Source organism: Electrona antarctica, assembly GCF_951216825.1.
Source record: "Electrona antarctica genome assembly, chromosome: 21".
Classification (NCBI taxonomy): Eukaryota; Metazoa; Chordata; class Actinopteri; order Myctophiformes; family Myctophidae; genus Electrona; species Electrona antarctica.
Window position 1 is genome coordinate 23,123,815 of NC_136802.1, and position 14,343 is coordinate 23,138,157.

At 42.8% G+C, this 14,343-nt stretch overlaps 1 protein-coding gene across 1 annotated transcript in view; it reads right to left on the minus strand.

Annotated features, from left to right (window-relative positions):
* Positions 1–12,736, minus strand: part of slc7a8a (solute carrier family 7 member 8a) — a 32,761-nt gene extending 20,025 nt beyond the window's left edge. Inside the window, exons 1-2 of the mRNA XM_079491403.1 lie at positions 11,911–12,736; positions 1,940–2,144 (exon numbers count right to left, since the gene is read on the minus strand). Of these exons, the coding sequence (XP_079347529.1) occupies positions 1,940–2,144; positions 11,911–12,049 (344 nt within the window). The 5' untranslated portion in view covers positions 12,050–12,736. The remainder of the gene's footprint in view (positions 1–1,939; positions 2,145–11,910) is intronic.
* Positions 12,737–14,343: the final 1,607 nt, after the last annotated feature.

Consider the following 14,343-nt stretch of genomic DNA (forward strand, 5'->3'; position numbering starts at 1 on the left):
GCTCATTACACTTCACTGAGTTCTCCTCCATTAATAGGATTGTGTCTAATAGGAATGTGTGTATGAGCGCCATAAGACTGTAAGCACAACGGAAGCGGCCAAGGCGGATTGACCCCCCCCCCCCCCACCCCCACCTTCAAGAAAAAAAAGCCTTTGTGTTGAACCAAGCTTATTTATCTTACAGAGAGGGCACATTTAGACTGTACGCAGTGTACGGCCTCAACACTTCAAACCAAGCATTTGAAACGACTCACTACAAAGAATGTCTGGGTAATAGTACAAAGGGACACAAAACAATCATTGGCTGTTTTGTCTGCTTGAATTCCCTTCCCAAAATACCTTGATAGCTAGTAGATGGCTAGTTGTAAAAACAATCATCTAATCTATGTTTATAGTCAAGGCAAAAAAAGCACAGCTTGTATGAAATCCAATCGAACAAAAGACAATGTTTCGCGGAGGCATTCCTATGGTCAAGGATGGTTCCCAGGAATTATTCACTCTAAGTATAGAGCACCTAAATTACATACCTTAAACATTTCCATTCACAGATGACAAGACAAAACGATTATTGGATTAGTATCTCTAGAGGAAAAATTTGTGTCTTGAGAGATACAACATTTCCAGATCTGTACATCATGTGCCAAAGCAAATGTAGTTGCAGTAGACTTTGGGGAGCCTAAATTATGTATTAGTGAAAAAAGTTGTACATGCATTGAGCCATTAAAGCATGACACTTACTTCCTCCTTAATTTTGGATGTTAAAATCATAGTTATAAAGGATAGAGGGAGGACCGGAGCGACAGTCCGGGATGACACGTATGGAACGTTACGCACATGACGTCACTGAACGTCCGTCCGTCCATCCACCTCCATGAACGTGCTGCAGTTCCACTTTTCGCCAATAGGTAGTGGCAGCTTCAACGTTGGATAGCCTTACTGGGGCTTTGTTAAAACCAGTACTACTGTACTTGACCAGGAGATACAGCGACCGCCCTGCTCTGGATTAGGTGGTCTGACCTAGATCGTGGGGCTTTCTCATTCATGGGGATGAAAGGAGACATGTTGGTATGTTCGCCTAAATCCCTGTCGTTTTAAATCTAATTGTAAGAGAGGCCCTCATTTTTCAAAACTGGGTCATACAGGGCGTTGTTTTCAGACAGTAGTCATGAAAAAAAGTTTGTTGAGGGTTCACCAGTCCTCATGTACCTTAGAGCCAAGACTGATATACACAACCCTAGTCGACTCCCAAGCTGCAAATATGCCTGGCTAAATGTAACCTAGAGACATGCACCACAATAGATAAGAAAGGCTAGATGGCTCGCCCGCGCTGTGGGCCAATGGAGAGCGACGTCGTCACGTAGCGGCCATCTTGCTTCAGGTAGCTCGCCCACTCATAACATTGTGTCTGTCTACTTTTTAAATAACCACAACTTGCCAACCGATTTTCAAATGGTTTGGTTTGTTATACACGTCAGATGATACTGCATACTCATAATGGAGTTTCATATAAAAATAACATTAAGCAGATAAGCATCCTGAATCATAGCCACGTTGATAACATTTGTAATAAACCAAACCGTTTGTAAATCTGTCATATTTCAGGGAGTTAAGAGTATTTTTGTTTGAGCTGATCACCAGCTACCGTACCAGAAAAGTTCACTGTAGCAAGATGGGCGCCGGGAATGATGCCGGAAACTCCGCCTTGCGCCATCTAGCCTTTTATATGTCTATGTGCACCACTATGTTCGAATAATAGATTTGGCGTAGAGAGGGGATAAAGGTCTAGTATAGATCCCTGGGAGACCCCGGGCAGTATATTGTATATTGGATTAAGTGGTTAGAATCGGATCGCAAAACAGAAACTTGAGAGTCACCATGCGAAACACGGTTCATTCATTCACGTTTTACCCCTACAGTGTGTGCTCTAGTGTCCTCTTACCCAGCCAATCCTCCGAAGATGTCCTTGACATAGGAGTAGTCGCCTCCAGACTTTGGGATGGTGACACCCAACTCAGCGTAGCACAGTGCACCGATGGCGGTGATGATGCCAGTGACGATCCATACGATGAGAGCCAGGCCCACAGAGCTGGCATTCTCCAACACTCCCTTTGGGCTGACGAAGATGCCGGAACCGATGATGTTGCCTGGGAGAGGGACATGTTTGAGGAGGGCCGTTATTAACGTGACACGCACCGGTGCAACGTTACAGTCACCACTGACGTTATAGTCACCAGCAGAACAGTTTTATTGACTCAGAATGAGAAAGATATGTTATGATCTGACCATTTGAGTAAATGAAGCAAAAATTAACAAAATGGTTAAAAGAAAATTACTAGAACATAACACAACTAGGGGGAGTGACTTTGATGGAGATGGGCAGTGATTGGCTACAGTTGGTGTGAATGGTGGATGCGTTCTAGACTATAGTGCATGCGCGTGCACCGTTCCGTACCTGCGTGTGCACGTCACAATTTGTTTTGGTACCACGGTGTGGTACTGCGTTCTACGACCACGAGCTCTTCCAGTTTCTCAATTTCAGCCTGGCTGCAGTGATATAAGGCCTGCAGTCACTCATTAATGCATCATGCATGTTTGTTGTCCCTTGCCCTTGGTGACCCCTTGGGGCAAAAGCGTGCGATCTCCCAGAAGACATTGGCGATTCTGGTAGTCTTCATGTCCCAACCATTCTCCAAGTTTCCTCTGTACTTCTCTCCAAAAGGGTAACACCAGAGGACATTCCCAAAAAGCATGTAAGCCTATAATGTTCCAGTTTCTCCCTTACATTTCCAACATCTTTTGTCTTCTACCAAGTCCATCCTAAACAGCTTAACAGGTAGAATCTATATGTATGATTTTGTAATGGGTATTTTGCTTCTAATAGTAATATATATCCCTAGTGGCCCACCCAACTTTGGAAATGATTTGTTTGTTGCACTTCCCACACTACTCCTTAGTTGAAGATATTTCCAAAATTCAGCCCTCCCCATCAAATTAAATTGAGTCCCCAACTCCTGATATGACTTAAAAGTTTGCATCCTTATATAAATCATCAATCACACATGCCATTCCTCTGCCAAGGCTCCCAACAAAATGTTTACCTATCAAGATAGGTGGGTTGTCCCATATAGAAGAGTACCCCTGTTTATATTGGGATTTCCCCATCAGCCTATGGACCTCATTGGAATGCTTCAAAATGGGATTCTTTCCCGCCTCTACCACTCTAATCTGAGAAAGAGAAAGAGCCTGTATGGCTTTGCAGGGTTCCTATTCTAAATAGTTTGGTGTCGGTGAGACTGTGATGGAAAAACATGACCATAATAACAAACAACAACAGCTGAGGGACAGGAACAGTCTGACCGACACCCTGGTCAGAACAAAAGCCATTGATGTGCAAAATGGTTGATTTAAGTCAAGTCAAGACAGGCCTTCAGACCAAAGTGTAAAACAGCTAGAGCAGACATCAGGACCGTGTGTGTGTGTGTGTGTGTGTGTGTGTGTGTGTGTGTATGTGTGTGTGTGTGTGTGTGTGTGTGTGTGTGTGTGTGTGTGTGTGTGTGTGTGTGTGTGTGTGTGTGTGTGTGTGTGTGTGTGTGTGTGTGTGTGTGTGTGTGTGTGTGTGTGTGTTTACACGTTTATTTTATTGTTTTATCTTGATTGTTTTGTTCCACTTTTGCTTTGGCAATAAAGCTCCATTGAATTGAATTGAATTGAGAAACGGGGAGAGGGAGAGAAAGAGAGAGATTAAGAGAGAGAGAGAGGGAGAGAGGGAGAGAGAGAGGTGACAGAGTGCAAGGATGTTGGGATAAGAGGAGAGGGGAGGGAGGCAAATTATGCCCCGACAAGCTCAATAATCATCAGAGTGTAAGGCAGTTTACATAGGATCCAAAAGTGTGTGTGTGTGTGTGTGTGTGTGTGTGTGTGTGTGTGTGTGTGTGTGTGTGTGTGTGTGTGTGTGTGTGTGTGTGTGTGTGTGTGCGTCTGTGCGTGCGTGCGTGCGTGCGTGCGTGCGTGAGAGGGTGCGTGCGTGCGTGAGAGGGTGAGAGTGCATGAGAGAGAGGATTCAGGTTTGACATGAAAGATGCCGCCTATACTACAGGCTCAAAACGGATTCAAATGACAGGTTCATTCATTCTAACCAAACAAGAACAGGACAGAGTCAGAGGTCAGAAGCTTCCAATCAGATGCATGCGTAAGTGAAGTGACTGTGTGTGCATAAACAGACAACAATAAAGTGTCAGGGTCAAAGGCTGCATGTCGTTGTATCGTAACAGCATGATTAGATGATAGGCACTGAATGGGCTCGCACTTCGCACTGTACAAAGGTTAAAGATGATAATGTCACATCATGAGGTGTGTGTGTGTGTCTGTGTGTGTGTGTGTGTGTGTGTGTGTGTGTGTCTGTGTGTGTGTGTGTGTGTGTGTGTGTGTGTGTGTGTGCGTGCGTGCGTGCGTGCGTGCGTGCGTGCGTGCGTGCGTGCGTGCGTGCGTGCGTGCGTGCGTGCGTGCGTGCGTGCGTGCGTGCGTGCGTGCGTGCGTGCGTGCGTGCGTGCGCATATGCTGTTAATTGTATAGCAGTGGGGTACTAATCAACATTATGCCACCCGACTAAAGCATACTTCCTTTAATTTAACTCTCAACTATTAACTCTCAACTATTACATTTTATAAATTGACTCGAGTTTTACAATTTCAGGGTTTAATTAACACTCTGGATTTTACTGTGTACCATAACAGACAATGCCTCAAAGCAAACATCAAAGAATCCTTACTCTGAAAAAAAAGGTCCTCCTGTTAATTTGAAGGACAGACAAATCACACTGCAACATCTTTCCTTACATGGTACAGCCAGTACTTCCTAGAAAGTACAGGACATTGCAACATCACCCAATCTTAAAAAGTTCCATATGCATCACGTTTCCAGTGTGTGAGGTTAGCTGCTTTCACTTATGTAACTCCGTTTGTAGGTAAAAGGTAAAGGGGTGATAAACAAACTGGACATTTTCTAACTGCATTGACATCTTTATTGTGGCAGTGGTGGTCCTTGGTGTATGACCTTTGACGTCTATGAAAAAGATGGTTGTGCTTTGGACTCAGCACTTTTCCTATGTGCGTCTGATTCCCTATGCTTAAGCAACAGAAAAAAAGTTGACTACAGCAAAGGCACTGGTTTGGACTGGTTTGAATCAGTCTGCAGTATTTAGACTTGTGTGTCTGCAGTCGGGTGTTTGTGTAATGAATGCATTTTTGCTTGTGTCTGTCTGTCAGTGTGTGTGTGTGTGTGTGTGTGTGTGTGTGTGTGTGTGTGTGTGTGTGTGTGTGTGTGTGTGTGTGTGTGTGTGTGTGTGTGTGTGTGTGTGTGTGTGTGTGTGTGCGTGTGCGCGTGTGTCGCACATGCGTGCGTCTGCATCCTTTTGTTTGTGTAAGTGTGCCTCTTAAGTGTGTCCACGTATATGCGTACAAGTGTGTGTGGTTCGTGTGTTTCACATGCTGACTACGGTGGAACTCCCATGTTTCCTGTTCGTCCCTTTACTTCCCTAGCTGGGACCAGACGAGGAGTGAACATGACCCCTTTCTAAAAGTCACTTCTGTCAAACTGTCCCCCTCAACGAGGTATCCATGCGACCTTTATTGTCAGAGCAGAGGCCTCTATTTTGCTCCCCCCCCCCCCCCCCCCCCCAATGCTGACCTTGACAAATAAATGCACAGAAACTCTCGTTTGAGGCCATGGAAAAAGGTGTCATACTTTTCCATGTCGTTTCGTTGTCACCTCTGTCACCTGAGAGGAACTCTTTCTTCTCCTGTTCTCACTACTGTAGGCCTCTGCATTAAACTACAGTAGGATATTTGTATATCTTATAGTGCAGGGGTGGGCAACTTTGACGATGGAGAGGGCCACTATATTTCCACATTGCATATTTCTGTCGTAGAAAAAATAGCTGATCTACGAGCTCAAAACGTGTTGCAGTGCGACACGTTTTGAGCTTGTAGATCAGCTATATTTCCTATATTTGAATTGAAATTCTGAATTATTTCTTTCTATAATTGTAGTTATGTTAACTTTAAGAACTAAATACAAATACATTGGACATAAAAAAGACAATAACATTTTAATAGTAGTCATTAAAGGAACACTTCACCACTTTTCAACCTATCTTCATGTAATAGGTCCTCACTAATAATCATGAGAAAATGGCGCATTTGAGTCTGTGTCTCATAGGAGGGCTGCATGTGGGCAGTTCAGAAACCGTCCTCCAGTGACATCATCGATGGGGAATACAAGCTAATAGAAACTGCAGGCTTTCTCGTCCTGAAAAGTTGCAATGCGAAAATGGAAGCCATCGTTCTCACGATAATTAAATCGTGATGATGATGTCACTGGAGGACGGTTTCTAACCTGCCCACAGACCTCCTATGAGACACAGACTGAGTAGAAAGAAATCGGGCCATTTTATCATGATTATTATTGAGGACCTATTATATTAAGATAGGTTGAAAAGTGGTGAAGTGGTCCTTTAAGCTACATACTGTATATATACTGAAGTAATTAAAGCGGGTCATGTGTGCATGTTTGGAATTGTAACAGCTGAAATCAACAATATATCAATATTGTGACATCAACCTGCGGGCCACATTAAGTGAAGGTGGAGGCCACATGTGGCCCCCGGGCCGCCAGTTGCCCGGCATGTATGTTGTAGTGAATGTTATTGTATAGCCATTTTAACACGGGACCTCATGTGACGCTTTGGTTTTAAAACAGCGTTCAGAGCAGATTTCTGTTCCCCTTCACTTTGCGGTTTATTAGCAGTGCACTGCACACACACTATGGCAAGAGGTTTAGCTGCTGAAGCTTACCGAGACTGATGCCACATTAGACAAATGGGTTTAATGCTTTGGATCAGCCCTCCTAAACTGAACAAAGATATTCTATTAACAGCCATGGACTTATAATTACATGTTAATACCCTAATCAGCCTGATACACTTTCTTCCAAATTCCTAAAAGTGGGATGACCTGCTTCTGGGCCTGCAGCCAGAACCCTGGTGTATCACCTCAGCCTGTACAGTACGTGTACAGAGACAGGCTGGCTGTAATGGGTTCAAACAAGCAGCAGACATAGAAAATGACATAATCTCACCCAAGGAGATTGGGTTTGTTGATTTGATAAGATTGCTTCGTGAGCTGAATGACCTTCTCTTTCTCTTCTTTCATGGCTGTCCAAATCCCACAATGTTACCGTTAAATGTCAGTGCTATTTAGGGCTGCAACTGTCGATTATTTTCTTTTATATTAATATCAATATTATTGATCCCTCTTTCGATTAATCGAATAATTCGAGAAGCACACTTTTTAGATCAACAAATCTGTCCAAAATAAATCTGAATAGATTGTTTAGAATCAACCCAATTTGATTAGTCTGAATGACTACTTAAGCCCTATTTCATACTTCATCGTACAATTGTGTTGCACCAAAGCATATAGCCTATCTACAAGCTTTAATTTGTGAAAAAGAAAATCAGTTAGTTAAATAGCTGTAATGTTAAAGAGCTCTCTGAATCAAGTTCATTTAAAATGACGTCTGTGAAAAGGAATAAAGCTTAGTTCAGCCATGGCTAAAGCCGGAGCAGCTAATAAAACAGCATTATCAGGGAATCTATTCCAAGTGGTCAAAAGTTCACCTACTGTACGTGTACGATCCTGATTCCTGTGTGTGTGTGTGTGTGTGTGTGTGTGTGTGTGTGTGTGTGTGTGTGTGTGTGTGTGTGTGTGTGTGTGTGTGTGTGCGTGTGCGTGTGCGTGCATGTCCCTGTGTATGTCGATTGTGGATACGTGACTGCCTGAGTGCCTGTGCTGTACCATAGCCCCATAAAACTTTTTTTTTTATGTTGTTAGCCCACTTCAAGGAAATTCAGCGGGCCGCTCACAGAACAAAGCTTCAGTTGAGTGATTGAGACAAGTCACCTGATCCCCCATCGCTTCTCGTGCATTCAACGTGAGCTAAATGTGGCCGAAGGAATCAAATCTCAAAGACTCAGGATGGCCAAGAATCCAATGAAACCCATACACACACAACCTTATAAAGGAGAGAGCTTCTAATTATTCGAATTAACAGTGCATCAATTAAGCGATTAATTGTTTGCCAAATTGTTCATATACTAACCCATTTTGGGCGGGAACCCCTTTTGGTGTTAGCATTATGTTATGCTTTAGCTATTGAAAAATAGCAGATCTACAAGCTCACCGAGTGGCGCGCTACGAGCTTGTAGGTCTGCTATTTTTGAAAAATCGAAGAACGACTGTCACAACTGTCATTTTCAAACAGACATTTTTAAAATCTGATCTCAGGTCAACATATAAGGGAGTCTACCAACGCGCCTCAAGCCTGAAACGGCTGATCCGGTGCTTCACAGGGACAGGGACATACGTTGCAGAAGGAGGAGGAGAGGACACTGGAGCAGCACGGACATTTAGAGCCTTTTATTAGGTGCTAAGTATACAGAACCACTAACGTTTCCACCTTGCGGTCTTCATCAGAGTCATAGAGTGGCAGCATTTGGGCATGTCTTTATATACAGGCTGGGCTATCAATGAGCCAATGACAAGAGGCCATGTTACATGTAATAACCAGTTACTACCAGCAGTCTAAACAGTTAAGAGTGTGGCTATGAAAAAAAACGGTGTTTAAAACATTTAGGAACAACAGTGCTCATACATAATTAAGGGCCTTGAGGCCAAATATATAGAAAAAGGAAAATGCAGGGGCACAACAAAAACATTACAATAAAACACTCTCAGAGCAAGAAATGAAGACCTCAGGGACCGTCTAAAAAGGGGCATGACTATAGAAAACATGAAAGGCTCAGTTCTTCATTCAGGCCATTAGGTTCTCTAAAGTGTCAAGTGTATGTATCCACAGTGCTTCTCTGCGGAGCAATTTGTTAATTATATCACCTCCCCGTGGCGGGGCTGTTTTTTTTTCTATTTTTTCTATTCCCCAAAATTTGAGGGATGCTGGGCACCCATGATTAGCAGCTTTATAATGCCTGGCCATAGCATATTCAAGGTTTTGGGTTCGAATGGCGGTTTTATGTTCTCCAATTCGTAATTTTAATTGTCTTTTAGTTTGGCCTATATATGCTAGTCCACATGGACATTTGAGCATGTATATTACATGTGTTGAATTGCAGTTAATAAAGGATGATATTTTGTGTTTTTACCAGTGTTACTAACATAGATACTTTTGCACTCAATTTAGAAGTGAAATTCACTTTTAATTGCGACCGAAGGTCGCAGTTAACTATGAAACCTTGCATTTTTTTATCACTCAGAATCCCCATACATGGGGAAAGCTTGTCACTCAAAATCCCCATACATATCCCCATACGTCCCCATACAATATATGGGGGAAAGCACCCATATATTGTGCCCAGGTCTTGTCACATCACTATGACATAGGTCTCGGGACATCACTATGACATCATCAGGGATGATAGTAAATCAGTGATCATATCATAGTAAATGTGACCTTTTGCTGTCGCGAAAACTAGAGTTCTCAACAGGCCCGAAAATTAAGGCCCGGCCCTACCTGGGCCCTCATCAAACCCTGTACACTCAAGACACTGCCACCACTGCCACCCTTAGATCTCCATATATGGAACTGACCTGTTCTGACATTCCATATGTTGATCTGAGGGTTCATATATAGGGTTCATATAGCCTACTTTCTATAGTATGGACTTTTTCTATAACCTTACCATGTCACGGAGATAACACTATTCCTGTTCACTCTCTCTTTCTCATTCTCCTTCCTCTCTCACACACTCCACCTCCCTCATCCTTTTTTCTTGCTGTTTTTCCTCTCACTTGTCCTCTCTCTTTCTGTGCCTCTCTCTCTCTTACCCTCTTACACCAAAACCCTTGGGGACAACCTCGATCTTCCCCTCACGCCCGTTACCGTGGAAACACAAGAGTGAGTCACCGCCCGATTCCGTGCGGCCAAGGTCAAACAATGAGACCACACAGTTGAGGGACCTACCTGGACAACCCACTGCATTGCAGACACCATTTCCTATATAAACTAATGGGGTGGAACATGAGGTTTTAATTTCTGCAGCTAATAGCTTGTAATTGCTCGTGGAGAATGCCCAGTCTAGCCAGTAGCCAGCCACTAGTACTACCATAAAGTTGTCCAATTACATTGAATTATACAACTTCTACTATAACACTATACAGCCATCACTAATCCAAGTAGTTCAATATGCTATAGTTTAATATGCAAAGAGGTTGTAATGTGTCTGTACCAGAACAATAGGGTTTTGTCTGCCTATACACTATATGAGTCTGAGTAACAATTTAACTGGGAGCGTGTAAAAATGGGCGGGATGATTGTTTTTTACACTGATAGTGAACTGACTGTGCTGCCAGTGCCAGGTTTCCATATCAATGTCCCTTCATCAGTGGTTTGAATTTTCACATCAAGGACCCCCAAATGTATTTTGCCACAGGCCCCATTTGAAAGGATTTTGTGCCAGGGACCCCCAAAAGGAGTTGTCTCAATTCATTGTTGTCCTAATGTCCAGTATTATTACTGTATGGATACTGGATTTTTACTATACTACTTTTACTTTTACTGTATTGATACTGTTCTTACTGTGTACATATATACAGTAGTCCAAGTATGGTAACCTGTTATTAGTATTTTGTTGCTATACCCTTAGCTGTACCACTTTGCATCTGAATCTGCCTTGTGTTTGTTACTGCTGTACTGTCATTTGCAACTGAACTTCCACTGCACGATCAATAACTGTCTCTCTCTAGTTATATACCTAAGAGGAGAGTTGTCAAATGTCAACATTTGTCAAAACTATATGTGAAAATAGCCAAACGTTTAAATTGGGCTCAAGTGTTCTCATTCTGCCGCAGCTAGGGACCCCCTGGAACCCCCAAAGGATCCCTTGGGGTCCCCGGACCCTACTTTGAGAACCAGTGCTCTACATCAAACCAGGTTATATGTCATTGAGACCAAGCTAATCCTGTTAGCAGGATGACTGTCTATATGGTGGCATTTGGCTCATGCATGATACAAAGACGTGATCAAAGGTTTACTGATTAATGACTACAGGGAGAGGAGAAAGAAAGGGCCAAACCCATTCTTTTTTTATTTGAAGAGAGCTCACAGGAAATGTGAACTGTAAAAAAAAAAAGAAAAGCTACTGGTATTTATTTATTCACCATGCAAAGCACAGTTATCAACTATTTCCAGTTCAACTGCAGGTTGATGAAGGTGCAACAGGTATATTTTAACACAGACCCAGAGTTTTGTCACCCTCTCGTTACAAACGTACTCAATCTCAATAAATGTCTGCACTGTATCTTATCAGTTGTGTTGCACCTGAACCAGACCCTTTGAAATGTGATCCCAATTCCCAAGTTCCCAACAGTTCCCCTGAAATTGAATGCCTTGCAAATGGCACCATCACAAGTTCACAACACAATGGACAACTGAACCTGTGCCCTGTCTGTCTGTCTGTCTGTCTGTCTGTCTGTCTGTCTGTCTGTCTGTCTGTCTGTCTGTCTGTCTGTCTCACACACGCACGCAATAAGTGTGAAAATTAATAAATAAATAAACGAAACAACTAAAACTAACACATGTAATGAAATAGAATAAATAAATGTGTAAACAGAGCTATCACATCAAATATGTAGCCTAAGTTTAAAACTATAGCTCACAAAACCAAAAGATTGTGCATCTCTCCACACACACACACACATACACACACACACACACACACACACACACACACACACACACACACACACACACACACACACACACACACACACACTGTATCTTAATAAATAATGCAAGACAGTAGTAGGCTATGCCAAAAATGTTGTAGAGACACGTACTTACCAACAATAATACCACAGGCGCTCACAAGACCAATTTCTTTTTTCAGGGCCACTCCACCTCCATCTCCCCCGGACTCCTTGCCGGAGTCCCCGGCAGCAGAGCCCGATGCGCTCCCTCGTTGCCTCGGACCGTCCGTCATGTTGCTGCTTCAACAAGAGAGGCCGGCTGTTCACTTCAGCACTTGATGCTGTCTGTCTTGAAGTCAGTCAACTGATCACGATGTCTCAATGTGCTGCCACAGCAAAGCGCGCGTACACGCGTGTTCAAACGCGACTCGCTGATCAATTGTCTTTTTTTGTCTTAGTGTCTTTTTTCGCACCCGTCTAAAAATAGCCTATACAAAAGGTCGCCAATCAATAAAAAAAATTATAGAAATCGACGAAAACATGTAGGCTGCTATAAAAAACAAAACAAAACAAAAAACGCAGTGCGTGTATTGTAAAAAGTGAACAAGACCCGACTGTATTGGATGTGGTACAGAAAGTGCAGGCGATATAAATAACCAGATTAATTCTCACACACTCACAGGTGGCCAAACCTTTCGTCAAAATGAGCCAAAGTCACATAGTCCAATGATATTCTGCAATGGTAGGGCTATTATAGTCAGCAATTATTTCCTTTTTTCTTCGGATATAGGCTAACATGCAGCCAAAACGCTTTCACAGCTGGTTCCTTGTTCCAGGTATGAGTTCGAGAGAACAGAGCATCCTAGCTCAAAACAAAAGCTTCTTCCGAATGAAGTTAGCCTCAAATGGCAAATGACAAAAAGAAAACAAAAAAAAAGCTCTTTAGGGTCGTTCAGAACAGAGTTGTAAACATCCGAGCAGTGTTGTTGTAGCCTACTACTTGCAGGAAAAGTATTTGAGTAGCCTAAATATACAGTATGAATACAGTATAGTGCCGCCCCCTTTATGCCGTCTACCACGCCCCTTTCCATGCCTTCTTCAACTCAAGGCTTGTTTATCTCCTTCAGACGACCCTCCCATTCTTGTCATCTATAATATATCTTCTCAGCAGGTTTTCCCCTCCCTCCCTCCCTCCCACTCAAATATATCCACTCATGTGCTTCTAAGGAAAAAAAACCCACAGATACATGCCTACCTTTTTTCACCTTCTCCTTGTCTGTCTGTCTGTCTGTCTGTCTGTCTGTCTGTCTGTCTGTCTGTCTGTCTGTCTGTCTGTCTGTCTGTCTGTCTGTCTGTCTGTCTGTCTGTCCTTTTAACTACAAAGTGCAAGTGAGTGCGCTACTACACTGTAGGGAGGCTGTAATATCCTGTACAGTGACACTGACAGGCCATGCAGTCTGCATGGTGTCTTGTCCGGCCACATTCCTCCTATCACACATGTGATTATGTAAACGAGTGCAAAACTAACCCTTATCTTAACGCACATGGAAAAGTATTTGGCTCATTAATTAATTAATTCATGAATTAATTCACTTTGTTTTTTAGTGTGTGTACCGGTATTTGTTTGTTTTTAATCCATTGGATTATTTCTCAGTAAAACAAATTGTAATGTTTATCATACAACAGTTGTGTGATAAACTAGCCTTTACACAGGCAAAAGCCCTGCTTTTATCATCACTTAAGATGCCACGTAGTTTTGTGAGAGAGACCTTATACTACATAGGCCATACACTGATGACCTTGTTATTCTTTTTTTATAAAGTATATTTATTGGTTTTTAACAAACTTAAAGACAACAAACAGACATTACACAACAAGAACATAATAACAAACAACAAAAGAAAAGAAAAACAAAACAAAAAAAACAGCTCAGGCACAACATCATTATAAATAAAAAGATTGAACATACAAAGACATGGCAAGGACAATGAACCATAATGACTCTTGAGTTTGGATTGACTCCCATTCAGGAAATACATCCATACAGTATATAAATACATGTTAAAAAGGCAGACAATACAGTTATCATAGGCACAAAACATTACAATAAGAGCAGACCCATGCATACTCCACTCAAAGGCGGCAACCGCCCCCCCTCCAGGCGGCAGGGCCACCGCCCCAAGAAGCGTCCCCGATGCAAATGACCTTGTTATTCTGATGCCCCATCTGAATACCAATGTCTTCACTCACTGCTGATCAACATTCTGGGATATGGCTACTCCCTGAATCATTGATGATCACTGATCCATCATTGTGTGTGTGTGTGTGTGTGTGTGTGTGTGTGTGTGTGTGTGTGTGTGTGCGTGTGTGCGAATGTGCGTGCGTGCGTGCGTGCGTGCGTGCGTGCGTGCGTGCGTGCGTGCGTGCGTGCGTACGTGTGCATCTCGTATCATTGTGCACAGACGTCAGTCTCTCTGATAAAGCAGTGTTGATGGTCATCGTATCACGGCTATCAATTATGCTTAGACTATACGTAGATGGAGGGATGAGTGCTTAACCACACGTGTGTACTGCATAGGTCAAGCAG